The sequence below is a fragment of the Gordionus sp. m RMFG-2023 genome, chromosome 4 (assembly GCF_954871325.1).
Source record: "Gordionus sp. m RMFG-2023 chromosome 4, tfGorSpeb1-WG-v2, whole genome shotgun sequence".
Classification (NCBI taxonomy): domain Eukaryota; kingdom Metazoa; phylum Nematomorpha; class Gordioida; order Chordodea; family Parachordodidae; genus Gordionus; species Gordionus sp. m RMFG-2023.
Window position 1 is genome coordinate 27,479,282 of NC_088778.1, and position 20,912 is coordinate 27,500,193.

At 26.9% G+C, this 20,912-nt stretch overlaps 1 protein-coding gene across 10 annotated transcripts in view; it reads left to right on the forward strand.

Annotated features, from left to right (window-relative positions):
* The window catches only part of LOC135928094 (3',5'-cyclic-AMP phosphodiesterase 4C-like), a 55,146-nt gene extending 46,246 nt beyond the window's left edge, over positions 1-8,900 (forward strand). For 9 of the 10 annotated variants that reach the window (XM_065464433.1, XM_065464436.1, XM_065464434.1 and 6 more), the window contains 10 exons: positions 3,460-3,572; positions 4,267-4,360; positions 4,613-5,157; positions 5,592-5,690; positions 5,757-5,918; positions 6,407-6,506; positions 6,767-6,921; positions 7,382-7,504; positions 7,650-7,832; positions 8,484-8,900. In XM_065464433.1, the coding sequence (XP_065320505.1) occupies positions 3,460-3,572; positions 4,267-4,360; positions 4,613-5,157; positions 5,592-5,690; positions 5,757-5,918; positions 6,407-6,506; positions 6,767-6,921; positions 7,382-7,504; positions 7,650-7,832; positions 8,484-8,687 (1,778 nt within the window). In that variant the 3' untranslated portion in view covers positions 8,688-8,900. The remainder of the gene's footprint in view (positions 1-3,459; positions 3,573-4,266; positions 4,361-4,612; positions 5,158-5,591; positions 5,691-5,756; positions 5,919-6,406; positions 6,507-6,766; positions 6,922-7,381; positions 7,505-7,649; positions 7,833-8,483) is intronic. The other variant, XM_065464430.1, reaches the window with a different exon arrangement.
* Positions 8,901-20,912: the final 12,012 nt, after the last annotated feature.

Below are 20,912 nucleotides of genomic sequence, written 5' to 3' on the forward strand. Positions count from 1 at the left end.
AACAAGTGGTTATAATAGCAGAACAGGTTTATAATAATGGCTTAATATTTTAACTGACACTATATTTTGTTTAAAGTCAAAATCTTGATATTTTATATACCTTTAAAAAAAAAATTTCTTTTAAAAATTGCTGCTTGAAAATTAATTTTTTTATACGAACTCGGCTGGGGTTTAAAAAGTTTTTTTAAAACAAAATCTGGCCCGGCCCGGTTTCCGCACCGGTCTAGAATTTAAATCTGGGGGCCTAACAATTTGAACTCTGCAAGATCCTCCACTATTATTATTTTTACATAAAAACGAAAGTCAAGTTTTTGACTTCAATAATTAAAGTAGTTAATATTTAATTCTTACTTTTTAAACTTTTAATTTCTACTTCTAGTGGAGTTACATTATTTATTATAATACAAGTAAATACTTTGATCCAGGGACGAGGACCCGAACCATCAATATTTTGCTGAAACTAAACCCTTTTTTAAAATTTAGGATTCAGGGTTCAAGCTTCTTCTTTTCTTTTTTTTTATTTTAAACTTTCATTTTATTTATTTAAAATTATATGCTAAAAATAATTTAATATAAAAAACATGTAATTTACGATTTTTATATATAAAAGATTTCCTATTTGAAAAAGAGTTCTTATTTAAAACAATTGTTTTTTTTATTTTCGGTCATGGGTTACTTTATTTGAATATTTACTGATATGATATGTTGTCAAAATGTAGTAGCAAATAATAAATTTTTTAAAAGGTAAAATAAATAAAGGTGAAAAATGTAGAATTAGAATTTACGGGAAAGGATAGGGGATAAAAAAAAGGAAGCTAGGAATATGGAAGGAGATAAAACTTAGATAGTTAGAGCGAATAATGGCGGTAGCAAGTCTTTGGCGTAAGAAGAGGGATTCCTTTGGCTGAGCGGTTTTTTCGCGAATCCGTTTGCCTAATTCTTTGAAAAAAAGGTTGAGCTTAAAACATTAATTTAAAAAAACAACATTTTTTGATCATTCTTTCGTGGAATCATTCTTGTTATATTTTAGAGTTCGTATAAATTTTTAAATTTAGCCCAACAAAGCCGATTTAAAAGTTTTTTTTTTTATAAATGTTGAAATTATATATTAATATCTATCTTAGGATATTGTTGTTTGTGGATTATTAAATAAGACAAAGAGAAGTACAAAATCAAGAATATATTATTATTATGATGATAAATTATTTTTATGGCAATACTAATTAAAATAAATTTTTTTTTAAAAATGATGTTTTTGTTTTAACTAATTTTAATAAGTCATTATTTACTGGTCTCTCGGGTTCCAAGATTTTTCACTAAACCCAAACCCATTTTTTTAGAAAAAGGGTTCTCGTCCCTGCTTTGATCTGGTAAACGGAGATAAAATTTTATAAAATAACATCTTTATTTATAAAAATGTATTAATTTTATATTTAAAAAAAACAATCTTTATTTTTTATTTCTCAATTATAAATTAAAAAGGCTAATAATGATGAAAATGTTTTGCGGGAAAATTTTAAAAATTGCTGGAGATTTTTCAATGGCAGGAGTGTGATCTCTGCATGTTGACTAAAAAATTGCGAGAGTCTCCCGCTGATGGGGGTAGACCTCCTGATTAATGTATTTGATAAAGATTTACCTTAACAAAGCCAATCTATTCTTTATAAAGATACCAATAATATTTAAAAAAAATCTGGAATGTAAAAAAACCATATTTTTTTTTAAACAGGAAAATAAATATTAATTTTTAATGAAATTTTAAAACATTCACAAATTAAATTTATGAAATTAATTTTCACATTATTTTTTTTAAAATTATTCTCCATCCATTCATAATTTGTAAAGACTATAAATTATCAAAATTTTTGAATGTATATTATATGAAATCTCAAAATTATGAATGTTTCTTTAACTATAACTTTGATAATATGAAGAAAATTAAAAGTCTAATTTAATAATATGGGGAAAAATAATAACACTAATTAACATCACTGGGTACCAAAAATATAAATATAAAATTTTTATAGCGATAAAAAATGCTATAACATTGTAATAAAATAATTCGTTTGTATTTTTTTTCCCCGATAGACGATTTTTTATGCCTAATTAAACATATAAATAGAATCTTAAAATATGAATATACATCGCAATTGAAAACTCATTACTAGTGTTGTTAAATGACGAGTTTAAAAAAACGGCTAACTCGATATTTTAGCTAGAAAAATATTGCCTACTAAGCATAGAACTTTCATTAATAGATTTCCAAACCTTTGTGCCTCTGAATAAAATATTGAATGAGCCACTTTAAAATCGACTCAAATCGTTAACAACACTACTTATGGCCTGATAAAGCGCGAACCATATTTGCCGTGATCAGGGTGTCGAATTAACACGTATACAAAGGTTCAGTTCCATTTCGCTTTTTAGCTTAAAATTTTAAAATGGTTTAGTTCTATTTCAGTTATTTTTAAACCAATGTATATCGATTCGTTTCGGATTACAAATACGTTTCGGTTCTTTCCCGTTATAGGTTTTAGATTTTTTTTAAAAATTAATCATCATATATATGTGTGTTAGCGTCAATGTGTTTTTTCTGGTATTTCAACTTTAAATCATTTTTTGAGCGCGTTTTTTGTAAATTTAAAGATCTGATTTTACCGGAAATGTATTCCAGCATGTCTAGAATCCTATCTTGTGAATTAAGAAAATTTAGCCGTTAATCTTTGAGTCATTATAGAAAAACGAATATAAATTATATTAGGTTCAAAAGTTCACGGAAAAATTGACTGAAACTCATAGCATCATAGGTACTCCAAACATGATAGAATACATTTCTAGTAAAATCAGATTTTTAAATGTTAAGAAACGCGCTCAAATATTGACTTAAAATTGAAAAAATAACACATCATCGATAAAAAAAAACACATTGATGCAAACATTTATATTATTTTGTTTGCTTAAGTTGAATTTATTATTTAATTATACATAGAAAACATAATAATAACCAACTTTACAAATTTTTTTAATAAAAATAAATATAATTTTAATAAACTCTTTATCAACTGGTTTAAACCTATTCGAAATTTGTACTCTCCTTTCAAAATTTTCTTATAGCGGTTACGGTTCGAGAAATCATAGCGATATTCGCTGTCATACCGTGACTATGGTATTATTTTATTGAACCCATGCATCCATCTTTGTCAAGCATAACTTATCAAAATAAATAGTATAATATCTTAATAAAATGACGAATTTAGGAGATTTCTTTCTTTCTTTCTTTCTTTGGCAGCGTATAATTTTATTTTAAATTTTGCAAAAATTAATTTAGCTCTATATACATCATTTAAAATTTTGATTTTAAAATATGAAAATTTTATATCTAAAATAATTCACATTAAACGAACTTCATTATAACCTCATAATTTCTACAATTATATTATATTTTTTTACATATTCAAGAAGATTTCTCACAAAATTTGGCTATCGAAACATTGAACGAATTTGATTGGTGCTTAAATCAATTGGAAAATTTGCAAACCCATCGTTCCGTTAGCGAAATGGCTTCAACAAAAGTAAAAACTTATTAATAATTACTCTTATTTAATATACATATTTCCATCATGTTAACTTCCGGTGGTAAACGTCATGGTTTTAAAGAAATGGGGGCCAAAAATTTGGCATGCATCTTCAGGGGTCTCTAATGTGTCACAGAACATTTTTTCAAAGGGGGTTTTAAAACGAATTGCTTGCAAATATCTTTCAGATTTTTTAAAAATTAATCGTATTCTCATTCGTTCACATATAATATTAAATCAATTAAGCCAGGGCATTATTTTATATTTATAATTTGTTTGAAAAATTTTAGTAACATTTATACGGAATAAATGATGCATAATATATACATTTAAGAATGTTTTAAATCAGAGACCTGCAGAGGTACTATTTGCATGGCCCTGCCCGGATTTTTTTAAAAATATATTTGCCCACCCGGATTGGTTCAGGTTTTATATTTTCAGGTTCGGTCCTACCCGGATTTTTTTAAAGAAAAAATTTCAGGCTTGGCCATGATTTTTTTTCTTTAAAAATATTTTATATTTAATTTATATAGCTAATAATGACTATTTAAATATCTGGTTCGGGTATTTAAAATAAATATTTTAGGCCCGGCAGGGTATATTCCAAACAATTAGCACGGGCCGGGCCTGCAGGTTTCTGCTTTAAATTAATCTTTTATATCTTCTTCTTTTTTTTCAAACAAAAAAAAAGTTTAAAAAAATGTTGAACGAAGAACTCACGCAGTTAGCGCAGAATGATAAAGAAGGAAACGAAGTGACGGAATATTTATATTCCAATTTTTTAGGTAAATCGTTATAATTTTTTTAAATTATTAATTCTAATTTGACCATTTTTTTTCTGCCATCATTGAGGTATACCGAGATAGAGAATTCAATTTAAAGTCGATTTTATTCTATCAATGAGTTGCGTTAAGAGAATTCCTATAAATTTCTAACAACGGATAAACCAATATTACCATATGCTTTAGAATCTTTTTTTAGTATATATGTTGTAATTTTAAAACTTTTTAGTTATTTTAATATCTTATAATTTTAAGATAAAGATCAAGATTACATAGAAAACCATCAGGACGAGGCTGCTGACAAAAAATTATCTCCGCAATCGCTCAAGGACTCTTTCGCTTCCCTTCACCTCAATGACAAGATAGTCTCGGGCTCAGAGAAAATTTTTGGAAATTTAAACCAAACACGCAAAGTCACACCTGATAACAACAGGATATTGCAAAAATACAAAACAAGCGAAGAACTATTAGCTGCTTTGGATAAAAGCTGGGACAAATTAAAAGATAAGAATGTAGATAAAAATAATAAATCACATTCTCTTAACGATTGGGATATTTCTGGTGCTAACAATCATAATAACATATCCTACGATTCGTCTCTCCATACCCTTACTAGGCGCGATAGCATGACGGGACATAATTCGCTACACATGAAGTATGACAGAGAAAATTCTTCCAAAACATTTAACGTCATTTCTTCCATCATGGGATTCAATCCTATTTGCATCAAAATTCACGACTTCAAAAACGGAATCCCAAAATACGGCATCCGCGTAGACAACGAAGAATTACTAGAAGAAGTTTGTTTTAAGAATTAATTTTTTTGCGCGCTAACGATGAATGCAGAGTTATAGTTATCTATATCCACATTTTTGCAAAATGCTTTATTTAAAAAAATAAAATAAATGCTTATTTATCCACAATAAAAATGTTAAAATATAATTGAGAATAATTCACTTATATTTTGCATTATTACATTGTGATTTCCTATTTAAGATTTAACAATTTTTTAAAAATGGATGCAGAACACAATAATATTTAGCCGATTATATACAGTAATTTAGTTAAATATTGTTATATAATTATAAATTAAACCACTATTGAGTAAATTTCTCTATCACGTCACTGGCTTTTCTTGAATGGGGGAGGGTACTTGATAAGAGTTAAGATGCCCAAAGATTCGGTAAATTATAAATTTTCTAATATTTTATCATACAATTTGCGATATTCATAGCAACTTCAAAACGTAGACAAATGGGGCATGGATATTTTTAAGCTCAATAATGTAACATCCCACAGGCCATTAACATGCTTAACCTATACAATTTTCAAAGTAAAATAAAAAATTATAGCTTTTAAATTTCTTAAATAAAATTAAAAAATCTTAAAATTATTCAAGAAACGAAATTTGATAGACATTTTCAAAATACCCGTTTCCAATCTATTAAACTTTATCATGTGCGTCGAAGATCATTATTTGAGCATTCCTTACCACAACCGTATACACGCCACTGACGTCACTCAATCGACTCACATATTATTATCGAGTTCAGCCTTTAAAGTAAAATAAGCATCCATTTATTCCATATTCTATTTTTTCTGAATAGTTATGAATGCACTCCCCTGATCCTTCCTATCAATTTTTTTTCTTCTTGGGAGCCCTAGGGGCCCTACTGATTGTCGTTATGCCATTACTTAAATGATTTAAATAAATCAGTTATTTAAAAAAAAAAAATTTAGGCCCGTCCTGAGTATTTAAAAAAATTTCCCTTAGACCCGGCCTGGGTATATTTAAAAAAAATTAAAATACGGCTCGGTCCACCCGGGCCAGGCTTAGGGCTGGACATCCAGGTTTCTGATATATATATATATATATAGGTAAAGAAATAGCGATTCTAGTAACATATATTATTGATAAATTGATTTTTTCATGGAAATCTTCTAGTGGCAACTTACTAATTAATCTTGTAAATTTTTAAAATGTTTTCTAAATATTGCGATAAAAAAAAATGAGCAAATTTTTTTTTTACTTAAAATAATGCTTATTAGAACATCTTTAACGATCTAGAAATATTCGCCATCATAATCGCTAGCGCCATACACGATGTCGATCATCCTGGTTACACCAATCAATTCCTAATTAACTCCTGTAAGGATATTTTTTAGATTATTCTATTTTCACGCTTTCCCTTAATGAAAATCGTTTTATTTTTCGTCTAAGAATCAAATTTTATATTTTTTATCGAATAAACTTAAAACTTGGAAATTTCAAATTTATTTTCTCCAATGTTGCACTTTATATGGTAGAATTATTTTAGATGTTTTGAATATAAATTTTTCCATCAGAAACTAAATCATTGTTTACGATATATATTTTAAACTTACCCCCCTATTTTTTTTTATATAAAGGCTCCGACTTAGCAATCATATATAACGACGAAGCAGTACTAGAAAATCATCATTTAGCTATTGCCTTTAAAATATTGCAGGAACCCAAATGTGATATATTCGTTAATTTAAATACTAAAAAGAAATCAATCCTGCGCAAACTTATTATTGATTTGGTAAGACATTTTTTTGAAAAATCATTTTTTTAATATCAATAGGAAATTATTAAGTGTTAAAAAAATAGATACAAATAAGTATATATATGTATCGTATTGGGATATGGAATCTTTGGATTCTCTCAATTTTAAATCAATCACTAAGGGCTATTTTAAAAATTGTAATTTGACTGGAAATATATTTTCAGCATGCATACAATTCCCGCAGTGTAAATTTCTTAAACTTTTGCTAGGAATTTTTGAAATAATTCATATAAAGTTTTCATATATAAAAAAAATACAGTTAATAGAAGAAATTGTCAGAAATTTCCAAGGTTATAATCTAAGTTAAATGATTTAAAATAAAAAGATTCTGAATCCCTATTCATTATTCCAAATACGAAAGAATATATGCATGGATGTTACTTGCAAAGTAATAAAGTGAACTTATAAATAAATAATATACTAAAATATCTTATAGGTTTTAGCGACCGATATGTCAAAACACATGAAGGTATTGGCAGATCTCAAAACGATGGTGGAAACTAAAAAAATATCTGGGTCTGGAGATTTGGCCTTAGAAAGTTACGCCGAAAAAAATCAAGTTTAAAAATATATTTGAATTTGAATTTTCTAAAATGAAAACCTTTTAAATATTGGTAAATGCTTTCTTATGGTTTCCGGATAAAAATTTGCAGTTTATAATATATTCCAATTCATATATTTCCATTCAAAATTTGACCCCATAGATCTTGCAAGCTATGATTCATTGTGGAGATCTTAGCAATCCTACCAAATCTTTGAATCTCTACAAAAAATGGACCAGTCTAATTATGGAAGAATATTTTCTGCAAGGAGAGAAAGAAAAACAATGTGGTTTGGCCATAAGTGCGATGTGCGACCGAGAGACTGCATCCGTTGAAAAAACCCAAGTGCTTATTTTAAACATTTCCAACTATTTTCGCTATTAGATTTTGTGTAATTTTCAATTTATATGAAGAAATCTATATGAAAATGAATAAAAATTAAGTGTAGTTTAAACACGGTGTTAGTTTTTTATAGCTACTGGAAAATATTTCTGGTCAAATCAGATTTTTCCAATTTATAAATCCTTCAGTAATTGATTTAAAATTGAGAGACCGAATCCCCATGGGGTTTCAGTATCCCAAATACGTCATATATATTTTTGTAAATTTTAATGCGAAATCAGAATACATTTATATTTAAAAAAAATTATCGGATGATACATGTTTATTCAGTATTATATCGATTTGACCAAATTTAAATTATAGGAACTGCGATATCTTCTCATAATTAAAATATTACAACGTATCCGATACCTTTTTTGAAGGCATCTGCGAGGGTTGTCGAAAACCTCTTGGGATTTTATAATAAGAAGCTAAAACTTTTTTCCATCTATATTCGAAATCTCGAGACTTTATTCTTTTTCTTGATTTAGCTCTTTATAAAAATAATCTTTTAAATCAAGATTTTTTGACAATACTACATGGAATGATCTAAAACCCATAAATGTTTATCTAATTGATATTATTCAATATTTATATAAAATATAAAAATTGAAGATCGGTTTTATGGATTACATAGTACAACCGTTGTGGGAAACCTGGGCCGATTTGGTATACCCCGATTGTCAGTGCATGTTACAAAATTTGGAGACCAATCGAGAATATTTCGAAAATTTGTTATTCGAAAAAGAAGCCGATAAAATCAAAACACTGTCTTCGACCCCTTTCCACTCCGCGGAAGAATTACACAGCGAAACGTGATATAGACGTCGGCAATAACCGTTGTTATTTGACATATTTATACAATATCCATCCATTCATCGATTTTTTTTATGAAATTATGATGTAAACTTTAAACACACAATTGTTGTTTTATTTTGTTTTTATTATCGGAAGGATTCAAAGATGATTGAAGATTCACAGTATTATGGTTTTGTAATAAATGTAAATAATTATCATTTTTATATTAGGAATAAAGAGTAATTGTAAATAATTAACGACTTCTTCGTTTTGATTCATATCGTTTTTGAGCTTTTGATTTAATTTAGAAATCAGGTCGGTAAATAGCCTCATACTTTATAAAAAATATAAATAAAATTTTAGGCAACTCATAGTCAAATAGTTTGTCAAAATATTTAAAATAATTAAATGTTTTAAAAAGATTATTTTTACTTTAATATTTTATTTATTATTATCATATGAATAAAGGGTAGTAGTATTAATTTATAACAATGTTAATCATTTTAATTAATTTTTAATAAAATGAAAATAAATAATAATTCCTTAAATTATAGAATGCAATAGCTATTAGTTCATTTTATAAAACGTGGAATATATGGTTCCACTGGCAGAATTCAAATAACTAATACTAAAGCAAAGGTTTATTTTATTGAATTTAAAATTATATCAAAATGTTTCGTATAAAAATAATAATAATAGAATTATTTTGCTTGATTTCACCTAAACCGTGCATGAACTTTTAAATTTTCTTAAAACCTTTATCGACTTTTTTTAAATTATTTTTTACACATTCTCTTTTAAAACAATAATAAAACAAAACGTTATTAATTTATCAAATCTATAACATAAATCACTATATCCCTCTCTCATTTAATCATGATTACAACAAACATTGAGGCCATGTCCTGGTTCTTCTTATTTCTAAACAGTCCTCTCTCTGCTTAGCCGTCTTATATAACTTCCTCTAAAAAAAGTCTAAAAAGAGAGGGGCTTTAAATAACAAATAATATTTATATAATATATAAAAGCCGTAACAGAGTGTACTAGTTCAAAATCTGTTTAGCCTGCGCTAAAAAGAATTAAGTTTCCAAATTAGAACGAACCAGGGGCCACCCTATAACTCGATTAAAAATAAAATAGTTTTGCGAAGTACAAAGTTAGTCCCTAAAATACACAAATTAGCTTGTTTTTAAGTTAAAATCCTGCAATATCTCCCTTTGTGCGAACAAACTGTTTGATATCTAGTGGGTAGAGATTGAATTAAAATCTGGCATTCTTCTTTTAGAAAATTTATTCACAATTCAATTTATTTACCCTTACCTCTTCGCTTCTAGGTCGAATATTCCTGAAAATCATTTTTTCGAAATTCCCCTAAATATTTTTGATTCAAAAGTACACTCAGCCAATTCCATTACTGTAATATATATTTTTAAAATATAATAAGAATTTTTTTTATGGATTTCAAATTGATAAATGCCATGTAAACATTGTCTCATAAACCACATTTCAGGATGAATTAAATGATAGAATCTGCAGATTTTCTAAACTAATTTAGAAATCCAATTGATCGAACTCATATATTTCTTAAACGTCTTATGAGCCTTTTAGTTTAAAAAAAATTTGCTTGAACCTCTAATTTAGGCACCTGCTTAAAAATTGAGACGATTTTTTGTAAAATATAAAAAGTTGGATAACTGTTTTGAGTAAGCTAGGATATACAAATTAATGGTTTCTTCTTTTAATACAAAATTAAAGATATTAAAGTTCGGATGTTTCAAAAAAAATCTTGACTCATTGCTGTAGCGTTGGATCATTGTAAATACATCCTAGATTTTTTATGTTCTTTTGCCAATTGTAATCTTTTTTTGACTTTTGGAGGCTTGAGAATGGCCTTGAAATAAATAAAAAAAATTTATTAGACTACCAAATTTACAATTCCATTTGATATTTCATTAAAAGTTAAAATCTTATATTCACCCGCTATACCCTTCCAAGATCTAGTCTTAGTTGTTACTGAGTGTCTTTCTTCCTTTTTGCATGAATATTTTTTTTAAGCCATTCTTTTATTACAAATTGACAAATATTTTCAAATGGAAATGCCTTTATCATGTTCTTTCATAATTCGCCATATTTTTCCTTATTATAGGAATGGATATATTTCTTTTAATAATCCAAATCAAAATATTTTATTTTAAAAGAGGATTATTAATAAACATGAACGGTTAAAATGTTTCATCTGATTAAAGCTGCAAAAGGAGAATTTTGATTTATGTCTAAAACATATAAAAAGATATTTTCTATTTAAAATAAACCGTAATCAATAGTTTATACATTATATGGAATTAAATTTTAAAAAAATTGTCAAAAAGGTAAAGAATTATATAAATATACAAGTGTCTAAATGGGCATCCTTCTTATCTATTGATCATTTCTTTACGTTCCCTTTATTGTTTCGATTAGTTTATATATTTAAAAAGCAATAAATATAAGTCGAAATTGCTAATATTTAGTTAAATAAGATAATAAAGTTATGTTCAAATTTTTTAACCACTTTAGCCTGGATTCTTAGTCATTCTATCCTGGGTACGGAATAAAATGACGAAAATGACACATTTCACGTATTAATTCATAGGTCCCTATTTTTTTTATTTTTTTTGTAGATAAGCTATTGGGCTACATGTAAATCTATAATTTGTTTATTTTTGTCTTAAATCAAAAATCCATAAATCCAATCATTTTATCTCGGTTTCCCTTATAATGAAAATAATCTTTCTAACATATATTATATTTTCAAAAAATATTTTCTTTGTAAGAATATTTTTTGGTGAACGACTTGATTATGGGTAATTATGTCTTATTGGGATACGGAATCAATGAGGATTTGTAATATCTCCATTTTAAATAATTTATTTGCCGTGAAATTTAGAATTATTCCTAATTTTAAATTTTACATATAAATTAAGAATACAAGTTTAGCGAAAATTGTTTGAAATTAATAGGGTAATACTCTGAATATGCTGGGATACATTTCCGGTTAAATCCGATTTTAGAAATTAAGGTCTCGGTAAATGATTCAAATTGAAGAAAATCCATGTTCCAATTTGACACATAGTATATTAATTGAGATCTATGATTTATATCAAAGATATTTAAACTATTTCAATTGCATTTGTTTTCTATTCTATCGTCTACATCTTTTCTATAATATTATTTGTTATCATTTGCATATTAGAATTTGTATTGAGAATTAAGAATGATTAACAATTTCGGAAATTTAAACTCGTTACTAGCAAATATTGCAATAATTCAGAAATTTTTCGCATAAATTTTTTTGATTTTATATACTATAATTCTTTATTAATTATTTTTTAGATAATAAATCAATATATGGGGCATTAATTTATAATTCATTTTATGCATAAATATTAAGCGTTTTAAAAAATCCTACCCTCTTCATAAGACATGAATAGTTTTTGAGATTTTTATTTTACATTATAGTGGCATACTTAATATGATATTAACCCCCATATTCCACATACCACCTTTGCATGTATCGAATATATATTAATTCCAATAACGCAAGAACATATAAAACCTTTCACATTATTTAATATATTTTAACCCCATTAGCCCGTCCAGGCCTTTACATATCTAATAACTAATAAATTCACCTTAATAAATTTCAAATGACAATTCTCAAAATTATTTATTTTATACAACAATAACATCACAAAATTATTTCTAAATGTCGTAGAATTTAATTGTCTTATAAAGACTGAAAAACAATCTATAACATCATAGCATAATTAACTTTCGTATGTTATACTTTATTATGTGTATAATTCCAATTGCGTTGTTGGGAGTAAGATTTATATATACTAATTATATTTATTAACATAATTTTATCATAATCAGGTATTAATATTTTGCATATCTTTTACTATATAAATCAAAATTATTTAAGCACGGTTAAATATTCTTCCCTCTATATTTATATAGTCTAATTAACTCATCTATTCTACAATTATATTAACGCTTTAATAAATGGGGCATGTAATATTGATAATAAAAAGCTATGAATATAATGTAATGAAATTAATATCTTAATAAAAATAGGCTTAGTAATAAGATACTATCTTAAAATTATTCTGACAAATTAGAATTTCTGCTTGCTTATATTCTTGTCCTCTGCTAAATCGTATAAGTTCGCATCCAATTTTTCTTTTATTTAGACCTTCTTTTACTTTGCCTCCGACTTTTAGCCTTTTCCAATATATCCAGCTTCTTTCCTCTTCAAACTTGACCAATATTTTAACATCTGGAGAAATTTTTAAGGTTTATAAGAATGTCTTCTCTCCATACATGCTGTCATAGTCAGAGTCAAAATTTTTAATGGTAGGGGTCGGTAAGATTTTAGTCTAGAAGAGATATATTTTTAATATCAAATGTGTTTTTTTAATAGTCAAAGTAAAGGTTTTCTATTTATTATGAGAGTGTAATTCCCACTTTTGAAAAAATACGCCTCAACTTCGCAAAATGGAATGAGTCTAATTTATATTGGTTTAGATATCTTAAATTATTATCGTTTTCTGCAATCTTATACCTATTTAATCTCTAATAGTAGATATTAAATAAAATTAAAATGTAGAGTAATGAGAGTGAGAGTTCTTTTCGATTTTAAATAAAATAATAAATTATTCCGGTATAATATCGTTGCTTTACTAATTGAATATTAGTGTAAATCAGTTAAAAGTGAATGCCATTTTTTAAATAAATTCAACCGGTAAAATTTACTTCAACTTTGAAAAATCGCCTTATAGAGTTATATAATTGTTTATAGTCATCAAAATATCCCAAAGAATTGAAAATTTTATAATGAACAAGTGTAAAACAATGTACGAAAATAAGTTTGTTCTGGAGCATAATATTTGAATTAGTGAGAATTTGTAAATATTAAAATTTTAGCACTTTCATCATTGAAAAGGCTAAAATCCATCTGCTTATAGTATACTTAGAAAAGACCCTCAAGGACCTTGATTGTTTTAGCTCGGCCCAAGCCCGTAAGAAAAATTTAAAGGCCCAGACCCAACCCAGCCCGGCCCGATTTAATATTAAAAAAATCCCAAGCCCAGCTCAAAAGTTTCAAAAATATTTCCCAAGCCCATGAAATCATTTTATATATAGTTATGCTGAAATAATATTAATGGAAATAAAATATTTCTATTTAACAATTATATAATATTAATAAGATTGATATAAACAAAATTTTAATCTTTAGTTTTAAATTATCAATTAAAAATAATAAATTATCAACAATTTCATTGTTTAAATTTGTCCTTCACTCTTTTATAAGTCTACCAGTATAATGCTGAAATTGTGTTCGTAGGAGTTTTGTTAAAATCGATTAGGATCGATTTTTAAAACTACCGGTTTATGATTTTAGCAAATAATAATATGTATGCCTTAAAATTTGGCAAATAAATGTCCAAACCTTTCTACCACCTAAGCAAAATCGGCAGGTAAAAATCGTTCCGTATTGGGCTATTTAACGACAATGATTGAAAGCATTTGATGCCGGAATAGCACAAATTTTTTGACTAATCTTGTTAAAAAAATTTTGCTTCTTCCACCAATCTAAAATATGAGCTAGAGGTCTACATTTGCGGGCTTTTTAGCCCGACCGCCCACGCCCACCCATACTTTGAATTGCAAGGTCGGGTTTTTTAAAATATTTTTAAAGATGGGCGGGTGACGGATGGGTTAAATAAATTGAAGTCTGTTCTGCTCATTTCGCCTGAAAAATATCAAAAATTTACGCCCACACTTGCCCAATACTTTAAAATTTTTTTTAACCCGCTCGCCACTTGCCCAATGTTGAAAATATTTTTAAAAAACCGACCAAGCCCATTTAGAGTATGGGCAGGGGGTCCGAAAACCCGCCCAATGCAGACCTCTAATTCTTATACTAATATTAACCTAGACTTTGCTCCTTAATAAATTAATTTCCAGTAATTTATTCATATTTATTTATTATATTTAAAAAAAATAATTAAATATACTATAAATTGTTTTATGCCATTTTTGATTTATATATGTAGAATGAATAGGTTTTAATATAATTTAAAATAAAAAAAAACGTTATATAAATTAGTAATCTGAAAATTTTATCTGGCAAAAGTTATAGAGATTGATGCATTTCATCTTTTTATCCTGTACCATGATGTAACGCAACCTCACTTTAAAATAGTTATTGACAAGTATAAGTAATAAGATACCAAATTTGCGATTTTAAAATAAAACAAAATTAATAATATCCAAGGTGTTTAGGATAGGGTATTGTGATAATTAGACTAATTAAATTACAATGATTTATTTTATTTATCCTATTAAATAAAATAAGCTAAATTTAAATAAAATTTTTTAGGCCCTAGCCTATTAAAATAAAATTTCCAAAACCCAAGCCCGGCCCAGGGCAGGAAAATAAAATATCAGGGCCCGGGTATGGGCCTACCAGGCCCATGAAGATCTCTGACACTTAGGTTGATAATCGTATCATCAGTGGTGTAACAATCATGGCAACTGAAGAAGCTCAGAAACTGAGCTTGCTTCTTTTAGAAACAAATGAATTTAAATTTTGGGGTTCATCGCCTAAAGTTTTTATTGATATTTGAACAAATACAAATGAGTTTACATAACCCGAACCCTTAAGAAGGTTTGAAGCCCAAATTGATGTTACGCCACTGAATACAATTGGTTGCGATTTATAATTTTGGTACATGTTAAAATTAGGAAATTAAAGATGACGAAACATCATCCGATGATCTTGAATTGACGGATATAACAACTCTATTGCCAACTCTTCCAACTTTTAAAAATAGAGGCATCTTGAAAAAGGCTCATAAAGATTGCGCAACGGATGCTGAATATAAGATGAAGAAGAATAATGGCAAGAATCTTAGTGAAGGTTGCAATCAACAAAAGGATTTACACGTTAAATTTATCGGCCTTGATAAAAGTAATGGGATATAATTTTTTTTCCCAGTAACTTGTAAATAATTTAATTTTTTTTTGAGAAGTTCTTTTATTGAGATAATACTGGGTGCCTAAAAAAGAAACTAGAATTTTGAAGTCCCTATCACTCTAAACCGCCTCATTCGCCTTTTTTTAAAAAAAAATTGTTATATTTTTTTAAAAGTATATATTGATTTTTGACTTAATATATTGATTATGACTTAATATCCTGATTTTTCGAATTTTTTCAAATCAGAAGGAAGGAACGATATAGTTATCTAAATCAGCATAAGAGTTCAAAGTAAGCAATTTACACTGTAAAGCAAAATACATTTTGAGGCTAAAAAAAAATTTGACAATAAATAACTGGGTTCCTAATATGTTGGATATCTATAGCTTGGACGTTTCCTTTTTTTCACAATTTTTTCTAATCATAAATAGTCCAAAATATTTAGGATTTTAAACAAATCTGATTAGTAAATGCTTCACCCTCAAAAAATCAAACAATTATTTTGTAAATTAATAATGTTATTAAAAGGTGATCTTATGCTGATAAAACTATGCCACCAGAAATTCTAATATTTTTGTTTAATTAAATGAGCCCTAAAGCGATTTCGAATACGAGAATCATGTTCTAAAAACAATGCCTCTGATCTAAATGCCGATTATCAAGTGTCTAGCGAATTAATAAAGTTGTAAAAAAAATAGGCTTCAATATTTTGGATTAAAAAATTCGTGAAATGACCCATAATTTTGCAAGAAAAGATAAATTTGGCTTCCCATCAGTGGAAGATGAGATCGTTAGGGGCTATACAAGATAAAAGATAAAAGAGGACCAATTAAACACATATATTTTGATTATATTTATTCTGAAATTCTATAAACTGTGTTTAAATAAATCTTCAAAGTATAATTTATGGTTAGGGAAATTTTGAAAAAAAGAAGAGAGGCTCTCCCGCTACAGCCCAACATAATAGAAATCCATCTATCTTGTTTTTGAAAAAGAAAATGAGAACCTTGAGTTATTTATTATGTTGTTAAATTTAACATTGATACTTGATCAAATTCTAAGAAATTTTAAGGGTAATTAAGTTATACATACTATTTGATAAATATCGAATTATTAACGAGTGACACGTTCTTAGAATCAATTTTATAACGCGACGTTTTTTTTAGCTACTAAGTATAAAAAGGTATTATCTTATACTCGGGATTTGGGAATAACGATAAAATACATTTTATTTTAGTATTCAAATTTTTTACAGCTAATTAAAGACTGAAGAGTTGACAGGAATTCTATAATAATAATTATTATTATTCAGTGCCTTCACTATCTCTTGGCGTTATAGAGAATGCTGAAAAAATAAGTTTTCTTTAAGAAAAAAAATTTAGCTCAAAAAACTTTTTATTTTAAATAGAAAACAATTTAATTTCGACAATGGACAGCATTTAGCTCGCAAGCCAATGGCGTAGCTAGGAATTTACCTTAGAGGGAGTCCAAACATATAAAGGCATGGGGGCTTCGCCCACCCAGACTTCCCTTTAACGGGCCTTCGGCCCTTTTGCCCGGCCTTTGGCCGGGTTTATCTTAAAATCATATTTGTTTTTCTTATAATATAAAAGTCCTCGAATTATTGGTTATTTTAATTAGTTGTTAAACGGCTCGATTCGATTTTTATAAACAGCTAACTCAATATTTTAGCCAAAAAAATATTGCTCAAGCCTAGACATTTCACGAATAATGTCTAAACCATTGTATTATCCATGAGCAAAATTTTCAAGCTTGCATAATTTTCTGGCTAATATATTGAGTTAGCCATATCTGCTCAAATTGAGCCATCAACAACAATAATTTTAATTAAAATAACATTTCGACATAACTTTTATAGATATACGTTTCAATTAATTATAATTTTATAGAAAATCAATTTACGAATAAAAAGCGATTATTTAAAATATAAATATTCATGGTATTTATTTTATATAAAGTCCATTTTGAGTCTTTTAATCTAAAATAAAAATTTTTACTCTGGGGGGGGGTCCAAACCCAAAAAGCCCTCCCAGTAGCTACGCCACTGTTGCAAGCTGTCCCAATTTTTAACTTGCCCGATGTTTAAAAATTATTTTTTCACGCTCCCGCCCCATGTTTTTAGTATTTTTAAAATCAGTTATACCCTATGTTCACAGTTAGCGCAAATTCGCGGCGATGTATGCCAAAAATGATATAAAATTATTATATAAACTATATTCATTTATATACTTCACCTTGAATTCGCGCTAACAGTGAAAGTAGAGATATGCGGACATGAGCAGACTAAAAAACTCGCTCGTTTTACAATTTTTTAATTTATAATCAATTAATAGTTGGATAATAGCTCAACTCAAGGAATTCTCAAATGAAGGAATTTTTTAATTGGATGAGATTTTAAAATTAAACATGTATTTGAAGTAAGGAGTAGGATTAAAGGCTAGAGAGATATGGGTTGGGGATAATTAAGGGCATGAGAGTGGGCTAGGGTTACGATATATTAAAAAAGGTTTTTTAAAAATTTATTAATAACCCATCTGATAGGTCATGTGTATGTATATTAGACAAAATTTAAATAAATCAGCTGTTGTAATGACAATTTCTTTAAGTTGGACTAAAATATAATATTATGACTGCTTCGGTCATTTAAAAAAAAAGTATGATAGATTATGTATTCGAGGCAACAATGTTTTATCTATCTATTTATTTTTAATAAAGAACTTCAGGAGCCACAGGTCAAACGAAAGAAAAAGTTTCCAAAGGAAAAATTTGTAACTAAATTCTTTTGGTAATGCATCACGTGCAGGTTGGGACATCAATGACAATTTGTTAGAATTTTAAACTTATAAATAAAAAAAATTTCAATATTTTATTTAGATATATTCTATATTCATAATACAAATGATTTGCATTTATAATGTTATATTTGATTAATATACTCATTCATTTCAAAAATCGAGTTATTAAAAAGATGGACACTATAAAGGTAATAAATTTTTTCAATAATCGCTAGAATGGAGGAGTGACATACATATGTAATTTTACTTTAATAGAAGAGATGGGGGGGGGGAGGCGTCATTCTCGAAAAATAGGAACTAATTTACTAAATATCCAATATTCAATTTCTAGAACAATAGATTTTAATAAAATGATATAGGATTTTAGAAAATTTAATTATAAATAGGAAAAAAATGGTGTATTACAAAAAATAAATAGTTTGTACAATAAGATTTTATTTTGTTCTTTCTCAGTGTTTTTCATTTTGATTTGAAGATTCATTGTTTAGATAACAATATTTGATTTCCATTTATAAATACCCACCCACTCCCCTCCCCCATCCACCCGACCACCTCTTAAATTCACCAATGGAATGGATGTTAGGTTTAAAGCACAATTAATATATATTTTTTTTAAGTTATAAAAAATTTGTAGGATAAAAAATGAGATAGATGATTTAATTTAGCAGTTTGGTTACGGTTCAGTATGTAAAAAATTATAATGGTTACGGTTTGGTTATGGTTCTTAAGAAAAAATTTACAAAGGTTCGGTTCGGTTCAGCTAATTATAAAAGTTCATGGTTAGAAATCTTTTTTTTATAGAAGTAACACCATCGTCTAATTTATTTTTATTATAAGCATCTATGAATTATATATATAAAAAATATATAAGATTCAAAATAACTCATTTTTAAATATATTATAAGTAATATACTTTCTCATTTAAATGGATTCATATTTGTTTGTTGTGACGATAACACAAATTTTAGCCCCGAAAAGGCCCTTTCTACAGAAACTTGTGTTGCGGGAACCATCAGTACTCTAAGAGCAAGTTTATATAATTCTGATTTGATTCCTAAAATATAAAGACTGAACCGGTTTAATCTTTTTTATAAAGGTTCTTTTTACTCCTTCAAAAAATAATTATATCGGTTCGGTTACAGTTCTGATATTTATAACGGTTTATAATGGTTTAACGGTTCGTTACGGTTCACCCCGGGTCTCTGCCTTTTAGCCTTAACATAAATTTAATACTCGAAATATATATAGATCGGAATTTTAAAATTTATAAATACTAGGAACTTATACCTAAAAAGTATTATTTGTAATTCGATGTTCGATTTTGTTTGAATCGATTCGGATTTTACGATATGAATAACAAAATTATTCGATTAGAAAATTCGAATCAAGTACGAATAAGGGAAATATAATATATAGCGTATTAATTTTTTAATCTATTATTCGTGTGATTTAAAAATATTCAAAATTATTCGTAAATAATTAAAATTATGTAAATATTTAACATATTCCTTATGAAACTTTAATTTTTTAGAAACTTTATTAACCACATCTATAATTAGGTTTTTTTTTAAAAAAAAAAATTTGATAATCCATTTTTGATAATATTTTTAAAGAAATTTTAGAATCGAATATTGGAAGAATTAATCTAATAATATTTTAAATGGAATTTATTCTATTTAATTCGCATTCCTTCAGGTGTTACTAAATGGATCTCATAAGGTTAGAACCTGTGATTATTATTTTTGGTGAAGAACTCTTTTAAAATCAATTAAAAATTATACAAAAATTTAAAGTTATAGGATTAGTATTTTTTTGGAAAGAATGAGTTTTATATTGTTATCACATATTTATTACATATTTAATTAACTTCAATTTTTCTCTCCTTTTTTTTTGACACTTATAATATATTTTATATAGGAATTTGCAATTATGGTTTATATCATTTATATTATATAAATATACTCTATTGATTTTTTTTATATTTTTTATTAACTTTTATTAAAAGTTAAAAAAAAAAAAATTTACTATTGTAAATTTTATAATATTTTTGATATGTATGCAAAAATATTTACATATTCAATTTCCATAAAAATGTCATGAAAAAAAAAACATAAAATTTATAGGACAACAATTTACACTGGACTATATATATCATGAGTTAATTAGCTAATAGATATATATATTTTTTTTATAAAAATATAAGTATGAACAATCGGGTCGCTACTTTGTTGTAAAAATAAATAAAATACAAAAATTTTATTTCAAAATTGGGAAGTATATATAAATATCATAACCATTATATAATATTTAATATGTCATAAGTTTTTCATGACTATTTTTTCTACTTTTTCATAATAAGTAATTATGTTAGAATAATAACTCTTGGATAAACAATTAGCGTAATAATTA